Here is an 18,579-nt window from a genome sequence, read left to right on the forward strand (position 1 = left end):
AGTTTCAGTTAATGCATTTCTCCTGAGCATCTTAATTTTAAATCCTTTTCTACTAATTGTTAAATGAAGGGTGTAATCTCTGTGCAAAAGAATTTTGTACAGCTGTGGGTACCTTCCTTCTTTGGAACTTTTTATTTCATTCTCTTAACGTAAGGAAACCCCTTTATTAGAGTTTAAAAATGATAAGTATAACTCATCTCTGGTTTTGAGATGAGGCAATAAAAATTGAGAGAGAAAGTATAGTTAGACTTTAGAATCATATGAAATTCTAAGCCAGGAGTTTCCTAAACTCTGCTGCAGTTAAAATCTACCTTTGGAAGCTTTTAAAACTTTCTGATGCCTCAAGTCATACACACCTCCAATTAAATAGCAAAATCTAGAGGTGGCAGGTAGGCATCGGTACTTTTTATTAAAGATCTCTAGATAATTCCAGTGTTTGGTAACTAAGTGATAAAAGCAGTTAGTAAAAATTTATTTTACTGACTTTCTCCCTGGTAATACTACACTGGCTTCCTGAACTGAAGTGGATTATATATATGTTCAGACTGTCAATTTTCACAATGTGTATAAGAGCTACAATGATCGGATTTGCAGGAGGCCTATTCCATGTTCTTTCAGCCCTGGTTGGTTACAGAAGTACCAGGTCTAAAACACATTTGAATGTCTGAAATACAGCAGTCCTTGCTGGGATGGCCTAAGACTAAACACTATGGGAAATAGAAAATGGTAGACTATAGATTATCAGACTCCTGCAGGAAATACAAGGCCAGAAACAAAGGCCTATGGCTCAGCAATTTCAGTTTTGATGTTCATATGAAGTTTGGGATATCCTACTTTTCACTTCATGGCAAATCATTTAAATATTCTCAGTTTGTAAGAACTTGGATAAATCATTATAATAATAATGCCTCTTTGCATTTTGGTAATACTTCACACTTCTCAAAATACTTCAGTTTTAATTCATTTGTACTTGAAATAATTTGTTTAACCCTCATTTATTCACTCAATAAGTATTGCATGTGGTACTGGGCACTTCCATATAGTGATGTGCAAATCCTAGTTCCTGGCCTTCTGAGCTTAAAAGCAGAAATCATTCATAACCATAATGTGGAAGATTAGACTCCTGATTTCACATAGTAATGGAAATAATGACATCACCGGTAGGAAGGACAACGGTTAAAACGGTCAGCCCTCCACCAAGTGCTCACTTCGTTTAGCACCGCATTGGAGTTTAGACCCGAGCAGATTTCTCAACCACTGCACATGTATAACTAAAAATTTAAATCCATTCAGTGATACTCAGAATTCTTGTTTTTACATCTCTGTGCTTTCAGTGTTACTTTATGTATAAGTTCATTGAGTTTGTTTGTGTTACAGATAGCCCACAGACAAGCGTTACTCATGTTACCCAGCTGGAGAGAGATACCATTCTTGTATGCTTGGACTGTAAGTTTTTATTTATGAGCATCTTATTTTAATATGTATTTTTAAGCTTAGTTTCTGAGTAACTCTTCCCCCTTCCACCTTCTTTAGGTTGTATAAAAATAGTAAATCTTCAAGGAAGATTAAAATCTAGCAGAAAATTATCATCTGAACTCACCTTTGATTTCCAGATTGAGTCAATAGGTAAGTGAAAGTTTTGTATTTCTTGTCTGATTACAGCAAGAGCTGCTTAAAGTAACTTACCTGATAATTATCTGAAATTATAGAAAGATATTACTAAGGACACATGTTTTTTTAAAATACAGGATATAATGAATATGAGGTCAGTGGCAGTCTTCACTTTATACATTCTGTGAAATAGTTTAATAACCGATATAATCTATAGTTAATGGTACCCACCTTAGAAATTTGACATTTCTTTCTTTCTTTCTTTCTTTCTTTCTTTCTTTCTTTTTTTTTTTTTTTAAAGATTTTATTTACTTATTTGACAGATCACAAGTAGCCAGAGAGGCAGGCAGAGCGAGGAAGGGAAGCAGGCTCCCCACTGAGTAGAGAGGCCGATGCAGGGCTCAGTTTCAGGACCCTGAGATCATGACCTGAGCCAAAGACGGAGGCTTTAACCCACTGAGCCACTCAGGTGCCCTGAGATCTGACATTTCAAAAGAAATAAATAAATCTTATTTTTCATAACACAGTTATGAATTCGCATTTCCTCCCTATAAGTACTTTAAAATTTAGGACTTACAGTACTCTCTTGTATTTTTGCTATTGTATCTGCTGATCAGAGCATTTTAGGCATCTCCATAAGGAGATCATGGAATCTCTCTGGCATTCTCACATTTTGTTTGACTAAAGTATTTTCTAAAAAAGGATTTCATACAGAATCAGTATTCTAAAATGATTAGATTCCAGAAGAATTAGGTTAAGAATAATCATATATTTGATCATGCTGAGAAAATGAGAGCTAATTCAGTATTTAACTGGACACAGTTTTTTTGATCTTCATTATCAGGGAAAGATACTTGCACCTATATACGTTGGTTGAGGGTAGGGCCAAGGGCAGATAGTTCATTTGTTTTAATGCTGGATCTGTTTTTACTCTCTCCTTCAATTAGAATGTCTCTCTGCCAGCAAGCAAATGCTGATGGTAGTAATGAGGGAAATCTCTTCAAGATGTTAGAAAGGAATCCATGCTTAAAAACACATAGCCAGGGCCAAAAAGCAAGACAAAGAACAGAAACTCTAAGCAGTATGCAGGCCTGAAGCCAACAGACATGCTGGGCTCCTGATGATAAAGAAGACTAAAAGTATCCCACAGGATATGGGAACCAGATTCCTTAAGTGCCTAGTAACCAAGACTCTCCCCACTAAGGCCTAATGGCTTTATAGGAGATTTTTATCCGCCCTTGAAAAAGAGAGAGGTTCCCTATCCTATATGGACTATTTCAGATTATTGAACAAATTAGTGTTTAACACTGATACTAAAATCAAGCAAGATGAGTACAGAAAACAAAATTATCCAGTCTCATGAAAACAGATTTTGAAAAAATATAAACGAAGTACTAGCAATTAGAATTCCACATCATCAAATAATAGACTTTATCTCAGGAAAGCAAGGATGGTTCATTCAGCATCAGAAAATTTGTTTATGTAATATAGCACATTACATTTCAGAAAAAGGTCACATAATTTTTCAGTAAATACACAACACAGAAAGAATCCAAGTTATTCATGATTTAAGAAAAAAAAACCAGCTTCTTAGAAAATTAGAAATAGAAGGAAATCTTCTTCATCTAGCAAAGGTTATTAAAAAATATACATACTTCAGTGGTCAAACTCTCCCATTAAAGTCAAGAACAAGATAAGAATACCTGCTGTTCTCACATTTCAACATCATCTTATAAGAAAAGACAAGATAAGAAAAGGAAACTAAGAGAATTAGAAAAAAGTAAAAGATCCTTTTTTGCCAATAGTACAATTATCTACGTAGAATGTATAGCTCTCTAAGTAAACTACTGAACCAGTGGGAGAATTTGGAGTTGCTGGATGTGACTAATACAAATGAATAGCTTTTTAGTGTGCCAGAAATTAAGAAATTTTTTATAGGAAAAAAGATCTCATTGACAATGGCAATAAAATATGTGGAAATAAATGTAATCCAAACATGTTTAAAACCATTATCTAGGAAATTCCAAATTATTGTTTAAAAACATAAAAGAACAAATGAAGAACCATACCGTGTCCATGGGTAGACGGGCTACGAGAAAGGTTTCAGTTCTTTATAAGTTAAACCACACAGATGTTCTGTGCCACTTGATAAACTTATCTGAAAATTTAATGGAAGAACTAAATGCCAAGAATAATAAAATAAATAGTAAAATAAGTAAATAAAAATAAATAAATACTTCAGTACTCCTCAGTATTGAAACTTTGACAAAGCCATAGTGATTAAGACGTGTGAGATCAACACAGAGTTAAGTAAATAGAACAGTGGCACTAGAAGAGAAGGCTCAGAAATGCGCCTACATGTAAACGGAAATTCACAGTGTGCTGTGTCAGTGGAAAACGGTAGACGTTCAGCAAATGATGCTGGTACAATTGGTTATCTGCAGGAAACAGAATTGGATGTTTTCCTCACTGGATACGCACAACAATGTGTGTTTAAATATGTAAATATTAAAAACAAAACTAATATTTTTATTAAGTACATATGCCTGTGTTCCATTCATTCTTTTTCTAGAATTAGAAAATTTTGCACCTGTATTCAAAAAGAGGCACAGAGTGTTTATTATAGATGGTAATAACAAAAAACTAGAAATGTTCATCAGATCACATGTATGAAAGTTGGAAACATTTAGTATAAAGTTTGATATTGTGTAGTAGTAATAAAAACAGGCATGAGAATGACAGACCCTAAATTTATAATAGTAGTTACGTCAGGGAGGAAGGAAGGACTGGAATGGGATTACAGGGGGTTGTAAATGGATGCCAGCTGTATTTGGTTTTATTTAAAACAAAAGGCAAATATGGTAAAATGTTAAGATTTGATAGTTATGTGGTGGATACATAGGTTTCTGTGCTATTTTCATATTTTTAAAATACTTATTTCAAATATTTCCATTTTATCAAAACAAAAATTTTAATAAACAAAACAATATTTTTGAAGAATTTAATTTTTTCTTGCCTAAAAGATGAATAAAGCCTGTCTGGTATATGTATGTTTTAAATTTCAAAAGTAAAGATGCCATGTAAATATGGAATAGCTGACATTAGTTATTAAATGAAGTATTACTATGCAAGATAGAGGGACAAAATGATGCTTATTGGTTGAACTTTTGTACTATTAACAGTAACTGAGCTGTTCTTGCCTGCTAGTTTGCCTACAAGACAGTGTGCTAGCTTTCTGGAAACACGGAATGCAAGGTAGAAGTTTTAGATCTAATGAGGTAAGTAATCTTTTAAATACTGTGTATATTAGGGTTGCCTGGTTGCTTAGTTGGTTAAGCCTTTGACTTCGATCTCAGGGTCCTGGGATCGAGCCCCACTTCCTGCTCCCTGCTCAGCAGGGAGTCTGCTTTTCCCTCTGCCCATCCACCTGCTGCAGCTCATGGTCTCTCTGTCTCTTTCTCAAATAAATAAATTAAAAACATCACTTAGAACAACAGCATAGATGCTGATTCTTTTTGTCTTGAGGCACCTTTCTACTTTGTATTTCAGAAATAATGACCAGAGTGGGCTTATAGGTAAAGGATTGCACATTACTTTTCAGCCACTATGTCTCCTGTTTCTCTTAGCCTGATTCACTTGACATTTGTAAGATTCTTTCCCCCCACCCCTTTTAATAATAGACACCTTGGTAAAGACATGCCAATTGTATATTCTGATTGGTTTAAGATTTTATTTATTTATTCATTCATTCATCTTTTTTTTTTTTTTTTTTTTTTTTTTAATTTTAGAAAAAGAAAGCATGAGAAGGAGAGGGACAAAGGGAGAGACAATCCCCAGCAGACTCTGAGTTGAGTGCAAAACCCAACACAGGGCTTGATCTCATGACCCTGAGATCATGACCTGAGCTGAAACCAAGAGTCAGGTTCTGACTGAGCCACCCAGGCACCCTGCCCCGTTTCTTCCTACCTTAATTTAACTTCAGGAACAGTTTAACTCCCAGCTCCCAAGTCCTAGGACATATTCAGTTCTGCTCAGCATTTCCACCAGAAAGTGCTGAGCTTACAAAATGTGAGCAAGATGTGGTACTTTCCCCCAGGAATATCATAGGCAAGTGAAATCATCAGAAATCCTCCCTGGACCCCCAAAACGAATCCTCACTTGAGCAGGAAAGGGAAAGGAGAACCTTAAGTGCCTCAAGCAAAAAGTAGCTCATTTGTGTCCTAACCTGTCATTCTAAGCTCAGAGTATTTCTTCTAAGCACGTGGACATTTTAATAGCAGAGTGACCATGAGCATGGGTTCCAGAGTTGAAACACTGGGTTCAGGTCTCCACCCTGCTGTTTTGTAACCGTAGCCATGGCGTATCACTTAACTTCTCTTTGCCTTTACTTCCCATTTGTGAATTGAGGATAACAAAATGGTACTTACTTCATTAGTTATTAAGATTAATTGAAAGAAAGTATATAATGTGCTCGGCATAATGCCCGGCTTACAGTAGGTATTCAGGAAAAGAGGGGCACATTGGTGGCCGGTCAGTAGAGCATACATGTGACTTTGACCATAGGGTTCTAAGTTCGAGCCCCATTTGGCTTGTAGAGACTACTTAAAAATAAAATCTTTGAAGAAAAAAAAAGAAACTTCGTAGCTAATAGGTTTCTAGTAGTTATTCCCACAAGAGGGCTTCTCAGGAATATGTTTTAAAATCACCTGGGGGAATTGAGCAGGGAGATAAAAACAGTCTAATAAACACTAGGCAGAGAAAGAAAGACACCGTAGGCAGGATACCAGAGAGCAGTTTAAGAAAAAGAAGTCCAAAAAAGCACCTGCGCTGAGGGGCTTTTTCTTTTCTTCTCTTTTTTTAAAGATTGTAATTATTTAAGGGAGACAGAAAGAGCACAAGCAGGTGAAGGGACAGAGAGAGAGGAAGCAGGCTCCCCGCTGAGCAGAGAGTCCGATGTGGGGCTCGATCCCAGGACCCTGAGATCAAGACCTGAGCCGAAGGCAGATGCTTACCCCACTGAGCGACCCAGGAGTCCCTGAGGGGCTTTTCAGACTGTGCTGGCAGCCCCTACTAAATACTGCTTCTCCAAAAGTATTGTGTCCTTCTAATAGGCAAACCCCAAAACACATGGAAGATCAGTCATGGTGACCCACTATTACTGTAGTGAGCATGTTGGATTCTTCAGGTGTGCTGGGTTCCGAAACAGGTTGAGAATCGCTGGTGTTTCCAGAATAACTAATTGTGGAGATACTAATAGAATACTTTTAGTTTGGAAAGCAAATTGTTTTTTCAGCCTACAAAACTGTGGGGAGAAGTTTCTGCCATTATAATTTGGAATGTTTTGCACTCAGTGAGCAACAAATCATGGGTTTTTCTTTCTCCCATAGACTTCTCTTTAACTCCCCAACTGGTAGTGGGTCACACTGAGGACTTCTTAAAGGATATCTGCCAACAGCAAATACTATTTCAGGAGACTGGGGGAGATACAGGAAAGAAAAGTCATCTGTTGAGCTCTGCCTTTGCTAGGCATTGTACCCACTGCTACTTCTGAGAGCCCTGCACAACACTAGTGCAGAGCAGAGCTTTTCTCTCCTGTTTCACAAAAGACAGAACCATTTTCAGCAAATTACTACTTGGCCCAGTGTCCTAGCAGCTAAGTGGGAGAACCGGGATTCAAATTCCAGTCTTGAGTTTGTCCCATCATACTACAGTGCAGCCTTTGAAGTAAAAGGACCAGATCTAAGTGGCTTGCTGCTGCAGTGGCTTTGCTGTCAGCATTAACAGGACCGACAGCGGTTTCTGATAAATGGACTGCATGCTTGCTTTTCCATTTTTCCCTTTTAGTAAATAATTTAGTAAATAATTTTCCTACTCTCCTCTTTTTGATTAATTCAAAATTAGGCACCTTTTTCCTAGACTAGCAAACTGATGTGTCTGTGTGCTGACTTAACAGACTAACAGTCATGCAGGGATCTCTTTTCATCTTAGGAATTATGTTTCTTTTCTATAGAGTTATAAATTAAATGCCCATATAAAATTTTGTGCCTTCAATACCAGAAATTAAGTTTATATTTTAATTGAACAGGTAACACAAGAAATTTCAGATAACACAAGAATTTTCAGACTGCTTGGATCTGACAGGTATGGAAAGAGGTGGTATTAAACACATAGTACTAAATGTGTTTTATAAATCCAGCATGAATCTTATTTCTTTTTCAAGGGAATTGAAATTTCTACAGTAATATGTTCAACGTTGTATTTTTCACACTAAAGAATTAACTAGTCAGGAAGTTATAAAGCCTTTGAGACTGTGCCTGATCTAAGTAACAGGAATATATAGATCTGCCGGTACTTATTTTGCACTAAATGTGCTGTCTAAAGTATGATTTACAGCACAAGAAAGAGGAAATACCATATGCTAACAAATAAAGCTTTTTGGTTCTAGTGCCAAATAGAATTTTTGGGTTCTATTCTGATAGACTTTATGATTCTCGAACAACAGGTTGCTCTGTACTTCGTGAGAATTAAGTTCCCCCAAATTATTCCAAATACAGGTTTTCCGCACCTCTGGCTCTTCGAGCAACACTGGCTGAGCCGTGGGAGGTGGTGGGCAGCAAAAGTACTTTCTGGAGCTGCAACTGGTTCTTTAGTCATAGTGATTTGCAAGTCATTTTCTACCCACAAATCGAACAGCATTTATAGAGGCATAAAATGAAGAAGCAATGGAAAACGTTTCTGCTTACATTAGTTTTCAAGAATAACTTTTGTATGTTTGTCCCCTTTAGGGTCGTGGTTTTGGAAAGTAGGCCAACTGATAATCCCACAGCAAACAGCAACTTGTACATCCTGGCGGGCCACGAGAACAGTTACTGAGGACGGCTGTGCTTCGACAGCTACTGTTAGAAAAAAGCAAGCATGACTGCACCGTCGTCGTCAAGTGCTTGAGGCTGTACAAAGCCTCCGTCACCGGGCTTCGGTCACTTGTAATTTATTGTGGCATGAAACAAGATGGGAAGAAGTTTTGTTTTAAGTGGTATGGATAGATTTAACGTATTGAACCACACAAGTGCTTAATTCATTGTTATGTAATCTTTGTACATACAGGCAGTATTTTTCTGTGAAACTTCATATTGCTGAAGACATACACTAAGAACTTATGTAGATAATGTACTTTTATGAGATGTACAAGTAAGTGTCTTATCTGTACAGATGTAAATGTTGATGAAAATGCAATTGGGGTTAATATTTTAAGAACTCTTAGTATATTCTTAGGTGTGGCTGTATTATAAAATGGGATGCTGGCAATGAAACCGTACATTTAACACTATTGTATTTTTATTATATGTAATTTAGTAATATGAATACAAATCTTGTAACTTTCAAAATTGTAATGGAGACTATAATCATTTTATAATCTTGTTTTTAATTTTAATGCAAGTACACTGGTGTTTATATTTGCACAAAGTATTGATATGTGATGTATTAAGTCACAAAAGTAAGCTGTGACACTGTCAATATGCATTTGGCTCCACAACATCTTTTTTAAATGTATTTGGGTGGTTTTCTGTGTGAAACAACCCAATTAACCACCTGTTGTAGTAACTGGTCTTTTTATATTTAAGCAGAATCCTGTAAGATTGTTTGTCTGTGCTTAAAAAACACACCTTCAAAAAAATTTTGAATCACAGAGTAGCGGTACCATGATATAACACTGCAGTTGTCTGAATTACAGTTGCACAAAGGATAAATGAGCATTATTAAAGAGCCCACACTAAACATTTCATAGAATCACATTGAAAAACTATCACATTCCATAGAGGGGAGTGGTTCAAATTTCTAGTGAAATTTTTTACTTTGGTTGGCCTTATTTTATGATCATTTTCATATTTCTTTTGACTTAGAGTATTAAAACATGGCCAAAATAATTTAGTTACTACCTCATATAAACAATATAATGGTTACTACACATCGCAGGAACTTAGTTTTGGTTCAAAGTCATTTTTGATTGCTTTTTTCCAATGGAATATGTATATACCAAGTTTTAGCAAAATGCACACTTTGGCTCTTTTTTGGTATATGTTCTTTATATTTTAATGTGGGTATATACATTAGGAACAAACTAAATTGTGATTTATGGTCTTCATTTATTTTAATTGATAATGCTTTTAAATATGTTTCTGATTGTACATAGTGTAAAATAAACATGTTTTTTAACATGCGGTTGTACAGTAGCTTGTCATCTGGCTTAATCTCTGTATAGAGTAAAACTAAAATTTATTAAGGAGAAAAACAAATTTTTTAATTATTCTACATACCCATTCTGGTCCCTCAGATCATATTTTTATTTGATCTGTCATCTCAGTTTCATAAAGGGGTATCTTTTACAGACTCTTAAACTTTCTGATCAGGAAAATCAGAAAAAAAAGTGCAACATTCGTAGTCTTAATGGAGCAGGTGTTGGCAAACATACCTCAGCCTAATCCTGCTCACTGCCTGTTTTTGTAAATAAAGTTTTATTGGAACACCACACAACATACTCATTTATGTGTTGTCTGTGGCTGTGTTTGCGCTATAGTGACAGAGGTGAGTGGTTGCAAGAAAGTCGTATGGCTTATAGAGCCTTAAATATTTACCATCTGACCCTATATAGAAAAAGTTTGCCAACTCCTGGGTCACAGAAAGGAACAGGAGAGTGTTGGGGAATGTAGTTCTAGAGACTGAAGAAAGGAACAATTAGGTAAGAAGAACTGGATGGTGGATCATGAGGCACCATTTCTCCCTCTGCTAGTGCACTACCCTTCTCTGTGACTTACGTAGTTTATTGACTCTGCAACAGTTTCCTAATCTAAAAACATGACTTCGAAATCAGGTGTTGTCATAGCAGTTGTGTATATATATGGCTTTTCCCCAGTAAATACATTGTCACTGATCTTAGCATTAATGATTAACAACTGTTTAAAAAACACATTTTGCCAATATAACATTATCATTGACTTACTGAAAAACAGAGACTCATAGAAAAGATTTTCAAGACATCAGGATTCTTTCTGTTCTTGGCATTTGTTGACCAGGTTGTTGGTCCTTTTTCTCGGCCACTGTTTTTTCTAATTTCCAAGTCCTGTAAATTATATAAAGGGTCACACCTCAAAAAATTTAACAATTTAACTGTCAAACACTTGGAATTATTCCCGGAAAATATACAAGTGGTTCATGTGTTACTCATGGGCTTTTTAAAAACATAGACCCCTGTAATCAATCTTTGGGGGCCAAGCCCAATAACCTGTTATTTTTATAAAGTCATGCAGATTATTCTGATGTGCAGTCCCTATATGGGAAACTGGTGGACCTGAATTTAAATCCGTTTTCTGAGGGTGGTCCAAGGATCATACGCCTCAGAATAATCTTTGATGACTCTTAAAAATGCAAATTTTATAGCTCCACCTAGTGACTTTTGATTAAGGATCCTTATTCGCTCAAAAGGAAAAGAGCTACTCACCTAAATGTTAGAGACAATATACTTCATTGAAGTTCAAGCTGTCTTATTAGCTAGTTTCTTAGTAGTGTTGAAAAGAATGAGATCAGTTTCTGGACCTGCTGGCTGTCATTCAGGTTATGCTGATTTCAGGAGAGATAGCGAAAGAAAGGACGGATAGATAGTAGTTTTTACCATTACTAGAAGAAAGTTGAAAATGTGTGCTATACAAAATAATGAGTAAGCACTAAGAGTATTGCTCGAGGGAATATAGTAAGTGCCCCGTGCATACATCTGTGCTAGGTGTGACGATTCTACATGCTTTACACAGATTGTCTAACAGAAGTCCCAGAACAGCCCAGTGGGGTAGGTATTGTATTGTTAATGCCACTTTACAAGTAAAGAAACAGAGGCACAGAAAGCTTAAATAACTTGCCAGAGAATATAACTAATAAGTAGTAGAGCTATAACTTGAACCCAGGCCACTTCATTCAAATTGTATACCCTTAAGGTACTATAGTAAAGTACGGATTACACAGAACACAAGCAGTATATCCCCTGCCCTGTAATATACATGAAGCATTTTTTCTCCCAGAAATTAGATTTATTTTCTCCAGGAGTTGGATTTCAAATGCTGATTTTCACAGTTTCTTGCAACAAGAGAAATTAACTTACTATCTTAATTTTGTGGCTTTACCAGAAAGCATTTTCTTTATTCAAAGTGTTTTGTATTAGAATAAAAACGATTTGCATAAAATTACAGCTAAAGGCTTATTCAGTAAGTGTAATCAAAACTTATTGCAAAGACTTTTTACTTTTGTGAGCTAGTTGTTTAACCAACTTATATATTGCAGTGTACCCAGGCACCTCACTGGCACTGGAAAAAAGATGGGAAAGGCATCATTTCCAGTATTCAAGAAGCCTATTTGGATGAAAAAAATAAATAAATAAAGGTACAAAAGACTGCACATAATTGTACTTTGGGGGGAAAAGAAAGCCTTTGTTTGGAAGGTTACCTATGAACCGTGTTGTTAACAGATGAAGAGTTTAACGAGCGCGGGACAAAAGGGTAGCAAGCTGTAGGCTAGACTAGGGTTCCAGGACCTTAAGGATAAACGCAGCTGAGCTGTTTAGCGAGCCTGGAGCACAGCAACCGGCACAAAGCTAGAAAACAGGGTGGCGCCTGACTGGAGAGCCTCCCAACGAGAAAAGGAGCTCCAGTCAAGAGTTTTCGGAACTGCAGCGATCGGACACACGCCCGTGGGAACAGGCCGCAGGGTTTGTGCCTAGGTGATCCCTTGTATCCCTCCTGAGAATATTCTCTATAGCATGATGAGGGCCGAAACGAAGAGGTGTGAGTTCATGTCGATTTGAGTTTATTGGGAGGATGCTTGGTCTTCAAAGAGAACGGAGACAAAGGTGGTTTCTGGTTTTCTTTCCAAAGCACATGGAAGCAAATGGAAAAACAGGATGAAGAGGACAGCCACCTGAAGGGAGAGGGGGAAGTGTGCCCACCCTGAGCCCCGCGCGGTGGGGAGCGCGTAACTGACGCCGAGCAAGTATGTATGTGCACGTCAACATCCTGTATTTTTAAGTTCACATTTGGGAACGAGAGGGTAAGCTTTGGCAAAAATGATCTCGTCCAGCGTTAACGCGTTTACTTCGATATGACATTCATCACAGGATTGGTTCGACTTGCTGCCCCCTGGGTGGCCCATCTGTCTCGTTCTGAATCCGCTCAGATACCCCCCGCCCTCGCGCGCGCGCGCGTCTGCTGAACCGCGAACGCGGCGGCGGTGTGTCCCACAGCTCACAGCTGCCTGTCACGGCAAAGCCTCCACAGGTTTGTAGAAAGGCTGTGTGGACCGTAAAGCAAGACGGGGACGTCCGGTCTGACAGACTGAAGGTCCCCGCCCGGGCAGGGAAGCGGCCTCGTGTCACCGTTGACGCGGGCTTCCTCTGAAGCACTGCTGAGAACTTGGAAAGGAACCGGACTTGCTACAGTCACGCGTTCATGGAAAAGTAGTTTGTTTCCCGAGCGCCTTCCAGGGCGTCTTCAGGGCTCTGGAGCAGAAACCGCCGCGGCGTGGGTACCCGGGACGTCACGGCTCCGCCCGGAGGCTGCCCTCCCGAGGCCAGGCGGCGCGGCCCCGGCTTCCCGTGAGGCGTGCGCCGGAGGACCGCTCCGGAAGCCGCCCGGCCCGCGCGCCCTGAGCGTCCGGTTGCCCCGGAGACGCCGCGGCCCTTCGCTCCTCAGTTGCTGGGCGGGTGGCGGCCGGCGCGCAGCGACCTGCCCCGGGTCCGGACCGCTCCGGATTGCGCGAGACGGCGTCGCGGGCGCCCCCGGACCACACCGTAAGTGGGGGTGCTGACCGAGAGAGGGCCGGGGTCTGCAGGACGCGCCCAGGTGAGGGAAAGTTCCTGAGGGCAGGAGAGCGGGTTGGGGGGGAAGAAGGGGAGTGGCAGGCAGGGCGGAGGCGAGGGACGGAGGTGACGGGGTGCTCCCGCCGACCGCACGCCCTACCTGCTGCGGCTCCCTAGGGGCGAGAGGGAGGTGCGGCCTGGGGGAGGCGAGTGCTGAGGTGGTGGCAGAGGGGGCAGCGGGGGCGCACCGGCACGCAGGGAAACCCGTGTGTGGGGGAGAAGCCGGACTGCCTTTAAAAGGTCAAGATCTCTTTAGAGGCCTGGAAGTAAGGTGGACTGTGCCGAGCTTCCAGATACGTGTACATATGAAATTTACCAAAGCACATGCCTGGAGCATAGCAACCGGCACAAAGCTAGAAAACAGGGTGGCGCCTGACTGGAGAGCTTAATGAGTTTTAAGCAAAATGAGTTTCTTAGGTTATGTGAATTATATGGTCTTCTGGTTTCCCCGGAGATGCTTTTAATGACTCTGATTGTACTACCGCCAAGACGTTTTTTAACAGGTGCGTGTACTTTTGAAGTTCCGTAATTCAGTGTTACGTTCATAAGACAGATGCAGAATGCATTTGCAGCCCATTTTCTTGATCAGTTCTGTTAAATATGAGTACTACCAAGTTTGGGTGCACTGGAAACAAAAGTAAAACAACATCGCACATTGACTTTAAGCCTGCAGAATTTAACTGGGCTTGCCCGGGCTTGAAAATGTCTCCTTGTTTCCCTCTCTCCTAACACCACTGTTCACACAGTTTCTTATAAATTTAAGATTAGGAAATTGATGAATATTTTTTTCATCCCATTACTCTCCCTTAATTTTGTTTTTCTTCCCCCAGTGCTTTCCATAGGTGTGCTTGAGCCCTCAGGCCGTGCTTTGTGATACAATCATTGAAAATAATCTGCCTCCCAGTGTTTCCTGTTTCTGTGTGCATCATTTCCTTCTGACTAAGGAAATTAAATAGGAAACTCAAAGAATTTAATGATCCACTCAAGTAGTACTCAAGTACTACTCAAATATCTTTCTATATTTACCAGTGGGCCCAAGTCTATATCTGTTTTTGCCTTTGTACACAGAACTTGATTAATATTTTTTTAAAGATTTTATTTATTTATTTGACAGACAGAGATCACAAGTAGGCAGAGAGGCAGGCAGAGAGAGAGGAGGAAGCAGGGTCCCTGCTGAGCAGAGAGCCGGATGTGGGGCTCTATCCCAAGACCCTGAGTTCATGACCTGAGCTGAAGGCAGAGGCTTAACCCTCTGAGCCACCCAGGCAACCCACAACTTGATTAATTTAACAGTCAAGTGTTTGGTAAATTTTGAAGTCAGGAGGCCCCATAGCCCAGAGATACATAAGCTCAGCTGAAGGTCATTAATGACTATGAAAAATATTTTCAACCAGTTTCATCTATTCCCTGTCAATGGCTCTATCACTGTTTGATCTTGATTTGCTGCCCAGATACTGTATTAACCATCAAAATGTGATTATTTCCTTTGCTGAAAATATAAAATTATTTTTCGAATTTAGCGGAAAGGTTTGAGAAAAAAATTATGGCAGGACTTCGACAGGGTGAGCACCCGGCACCACATTCCAGCCACTGGGCTGAGAATGCAAGTCAGGTGTGATGAATAATGTGGAAAAAAGGAGTGGCAGAAGTTGTGAATACAGGATGTGTACAGAGAGAGAGCTTGCCTTTATGAATTGTGGAAGGATGGGGCGCTTGGGTGGCTCAGTGGGTTAAAGCCTCTGCCTTCAGCTCAGGTCATGATCCCGGAGTCCTGGGATCGTGGGATCGAGCCCCGCATCGGGCTCTCTGCTCAGCAGGGAGCCTGCTTCCTCCTCTCTCTCTGCCTACTTGTGATCTCTGTCTGTCAAATGAATAAATAAAATCTTAAAAAAAAAAAAAAAGGAATTGGGGAAGGATAAAAGAAGGGACATTTGAGTTGAACTGCAGAAGATGAGGATTTGGTGGTCAGACCTTCTCAGCAGTGATGTAAGCAGAGACAGATCTGAAAGTGTTTGGGAAAGAATCTCAGAAGCAATGTGGGAAAGGTACATTGGGACCAGATTGTAAAAGACTGTAAGTATCCTACTATAATCTTTTTTTCATTCTGTGGCATCAGAGGCCATAAGACACTTTTGAGGAAGGATAATATCTGATTATCTTGATGTTTGAGAAAGATGTTTTTGGTGTATTGAATGTAGATATGCAGAAGAAAAGTGAGTTATGACACTTCAGTCCCACCAAATGTAGATTTTTTAAATAGTTTGATTTTAACATAATAATTTCAAACTTGCAAGAAAAGTACAATGAACTCCCATGCATCTACATTCATTAATTGTGCTCCATTTGTTTTATCACTTCCTTTCTGTCTCTCTCTATATAAATACTTGCACATTAATTTTCTGTACCTTTTGATAGTGTTACAGATACCATGTGCCTTTATCCTTAAGTAGTTCAGTGTGTATTTCCTAAGAATCAGGACATTTTCTTAAATAACCACAGTACAGAATCAGGAAATTTAGTACCTCGTCCACAGTCAGTGGTTAGATTTCACCAGTTATCCCACTATTACTCCTGACAGTTAACCCATTCTAAGATTCATTTTAGGATCACACATTACATTTCCTTTTCATATTTTTTTAGTCTCCTTCCTTCTGGAAAAGTACCTTGAACTTTATCTTACCTTTATCTTTCATGACCTTACCATTTTTTTTTAAATACAGGCCAGTTATTTGTAGGATGCCAAAGTTTTGTCTATTTTTTAAATTTTATTAAGATTTTATTTATTTATTTGACAGAGACAGAGATCACAAGTAGGCAGAGAAGAAGGGAAGCAGGCTCCCTGCTGAGCAGAGAGCCCACGTGGGGGTGGGGGGGCCTCAATCCCAAGGACCCTGGGATCATGACCTGAGCTGAAGGCAGAGACTTTAACCCACTGAGCCCCCAGGTGCCCCAGTTTTGTCTATTTTTTTTCTCATGGTTCGTTTCACGTTTTGCATTTCAGGCAACAGTACCATTAAGGAGATGCTAGGTCCTTCTCAGTGGTGCATTGTCTTTCTACAATTTCATGTAAATGGAACTATACAATATGTGTGTTTGGGGGAGTTGTCTGACTTCTTTCACATAGCGTATGTCTTCAGCTTTTTTTTTTTTTAATGCTTATCACGTAATAGCATGTATCAGTACTTTCTTTTTAATGTTGAATGAGTATTTCATTGTGTGGATTTTCATTCATTGATTAATGGATAGTTTGTTTTCAATTGAAGCTCTTATGAATAATGGTACTATAACATTTGTATGCATGTCTTCATATTGACATATATTTTTATTTTTCCTGAGTAGATACCAAAGAGTGGAATTGCTGTTTATGTTTAACTTTCATGTTAAATTTATGTTTAATTTTTAAAATATTACCAAACTGTTTTCCAGTGGGGCTGTGCCACTTAACATTCCCACCATTAATTTGTGAGAGTTCCAGTTTCTATACATCTTTATCAATCCTTGATATTGTCAGTCTTTTGGATTTTACGTGTTCTGGTGGATGTGTGGTGGTATCTTATTTTAGTTTTAATTCATATTTCCTAATGACTAATAGCATCCTTTCATGCACTTATTAAACATCTGTATATCTTCTCTGGTAAAATATCTCTATTAATCTTTTGTACATTTTGGGGGTGACTGGCTGGCTCAGTTGGTAGAGCATGCAACTCTTGATCTTGGATTTATGAGTTTGAGCCCCATGTTGGGGTAGAGTTCATTTGAAAAAAATCTTTTGTCCATTTTTAACTTGGGTTATCTGGCTGCCTGTTGAATTATAAGAGGGCTTTATGTATTGTGTATACAAATCCTTTAATATTTTCTTCAGTCTGAGGCATATTTTTTCATTTTCTTACTAAAAGAATTTTTTTGGAGAGCAAAAGATTATAATTTTGATAATCCCATTTTATCAACTTTTTCTTTTGTCATGCTTTTAGTGTCGTATCTTGGAAATTTTTGCCTAACTTAAGATCAGAAAGATTTTTCTCCTTTGTTTTTATTAGAAGTCAGTAGTAGTTGCAGCTCTTACATTTTGGTCTGTGATTCATTTTGAGTTAATTTTGGTATATTGCATAGGTATCTAAGTTTTTGTTTGTTTGTTTGTTTGTTTGTTACATATGGACCTCAATTTTCCTAGCATCATTTGTTGAAAACATTCTCTTCATTGAATTGCCATGGCATCTTTGTTGAAATCAATTGGCTATAAATAAAAAGGGTCATTTCTTGATGCTCTGCTCTGTTCACTGATACATATGTGTCTTTACGCCAATACTATATTCTTTTGATTTACTATAACTTTATGGTAAAATATGAAGTCAGGTATTATAAGTCTTCCCAGTTTGTTTTTAATTCCAGGTTGCTTTGGCTATTCTGGTTACTGTGCGTTTACGTATCAATCTAAGGTTCAACTTGTCAATTTCTACCCCCAAAAAGTCTGTTGGGATTTTTATAGGGATTGAATTTAATCTGTCAGTGAGTTTATTGAGAACTGACATCGTAATTGAGTCTTCCAATCCATGAACGTGACATCTCTCTCCTTTTATTTATCTCTTCTTTCATTTCATGAGCAGTATTTTTAATTTTCAGTGTAGAGGTCTTACACTTCACTTATTAAATTCATTTCAAAATATTTTATTCTTTTGATGTTATGATGAGTAGAATTATTTTCATTTCATTTTCAAATTGTTGCTAGTGCATAGAAACACAATGTTACTGTATTGATCATCTATCCTACTATATTGCAAACTTGTTCATTAGTTCAAGTTGTTTTTTCGTAGATTCATTAGGATTGTTTGCTTATAGTGTCATGGCATTTCCAAATAATGACAGCATTAGTTTCCATTTCCAATCTGTACAACTTTTAATTTCTTTTTCTTGATTTGTTGCAGTGGCAAGAACTTCCAAAACAATGTTAAATAGAAGTGGTAAAAGCAAAATCATTTTCCCAGTCTTAGGGGGGAAAGCATTGTCTCTCACCCTTAAGCAGGTTAATTGTACATTTTTCACAAACGTCTTTGAGGAAGTTCCCTTCTATTCCT

The 18,579-nt window shown here is 38.5% G+C and overlaps 2 protein-coding genes across 9 annotated transcripts in view; both read left to right on the plus strand.

Moving 5' to 3' along the window:
* MAP4K3 (mitogen-activated protein kinase kinase kinase kinase 3) overlaps positions 1–10,151 on the plus strand; it is a 193,126-nt gene extending 182,975 nt beyond the window's left edge. For 6 of the 7 annotated variants that reach the window (XM_032352889.1, XM_032352887.1, XM_032352888.1 and 3 more), the window contains 5 exons: positions 1,378–1,446; positions 1,534–1,626; positions 4,819–4,889; positions 7,697–7,752; positions 8,397–10,151. In XM_032352889.1, coding sequence (XP_032208780.1) covers positions 1,378–1,446; positions 1,534–1,626; positions 4,819–4,889; positions 7,697–7,752; positions 8,397–8,484 — 377 coding nt within the window. In that variant the 3' untranslated portion in view covers positions 8,485–10,151. Of the gene's footprint in view, positions 1–1,377; positions 1,447–1,533; positions 1,627–4,793; positions 4,890–7,696; positions 7,753–8,396 lie in introns of all 7 variants that reach the window. The other variant, XR_004287953.1, reaches the window with a different exon arrangement.
* Positions 10,152–11,918: 1,767 nt separating this feature from the next.
* The window catches only part of CDKL4 (cyclin dependent kinase like 4), a 46,672-nt gene continuing 40,011 nt past the window's right edge, over positions 11,919–18,579 (plus strand). Inside the window, exon 1 of one of the 2 annotated variants that reach the window (XM_032352894.1) lies at positions 11,919–12,699. The gene's annotated coding sequence lies outside the window, so the exon portion shown is untranslated. Of the gene's footprint in view, positions 13,439–18,579 lie in introns of both variants that reach the window. The other variant, XM_032352893.1, reaches the window with a different exon arrangement.

This window comes from Mustela erminea, chromosome 7 (assembly GCF_009829155.1).
Source record: "Mustela erminea isolate mMusErm1 chromosome 7, mMusErm1.Pri, whole genome shotgun sequence".
Lineage (NCBI taxonomy): Eukaryota > Metazoa > Chordata > Mammalia > Carnivora > Mustelidae > Mustela > Mustela erminea.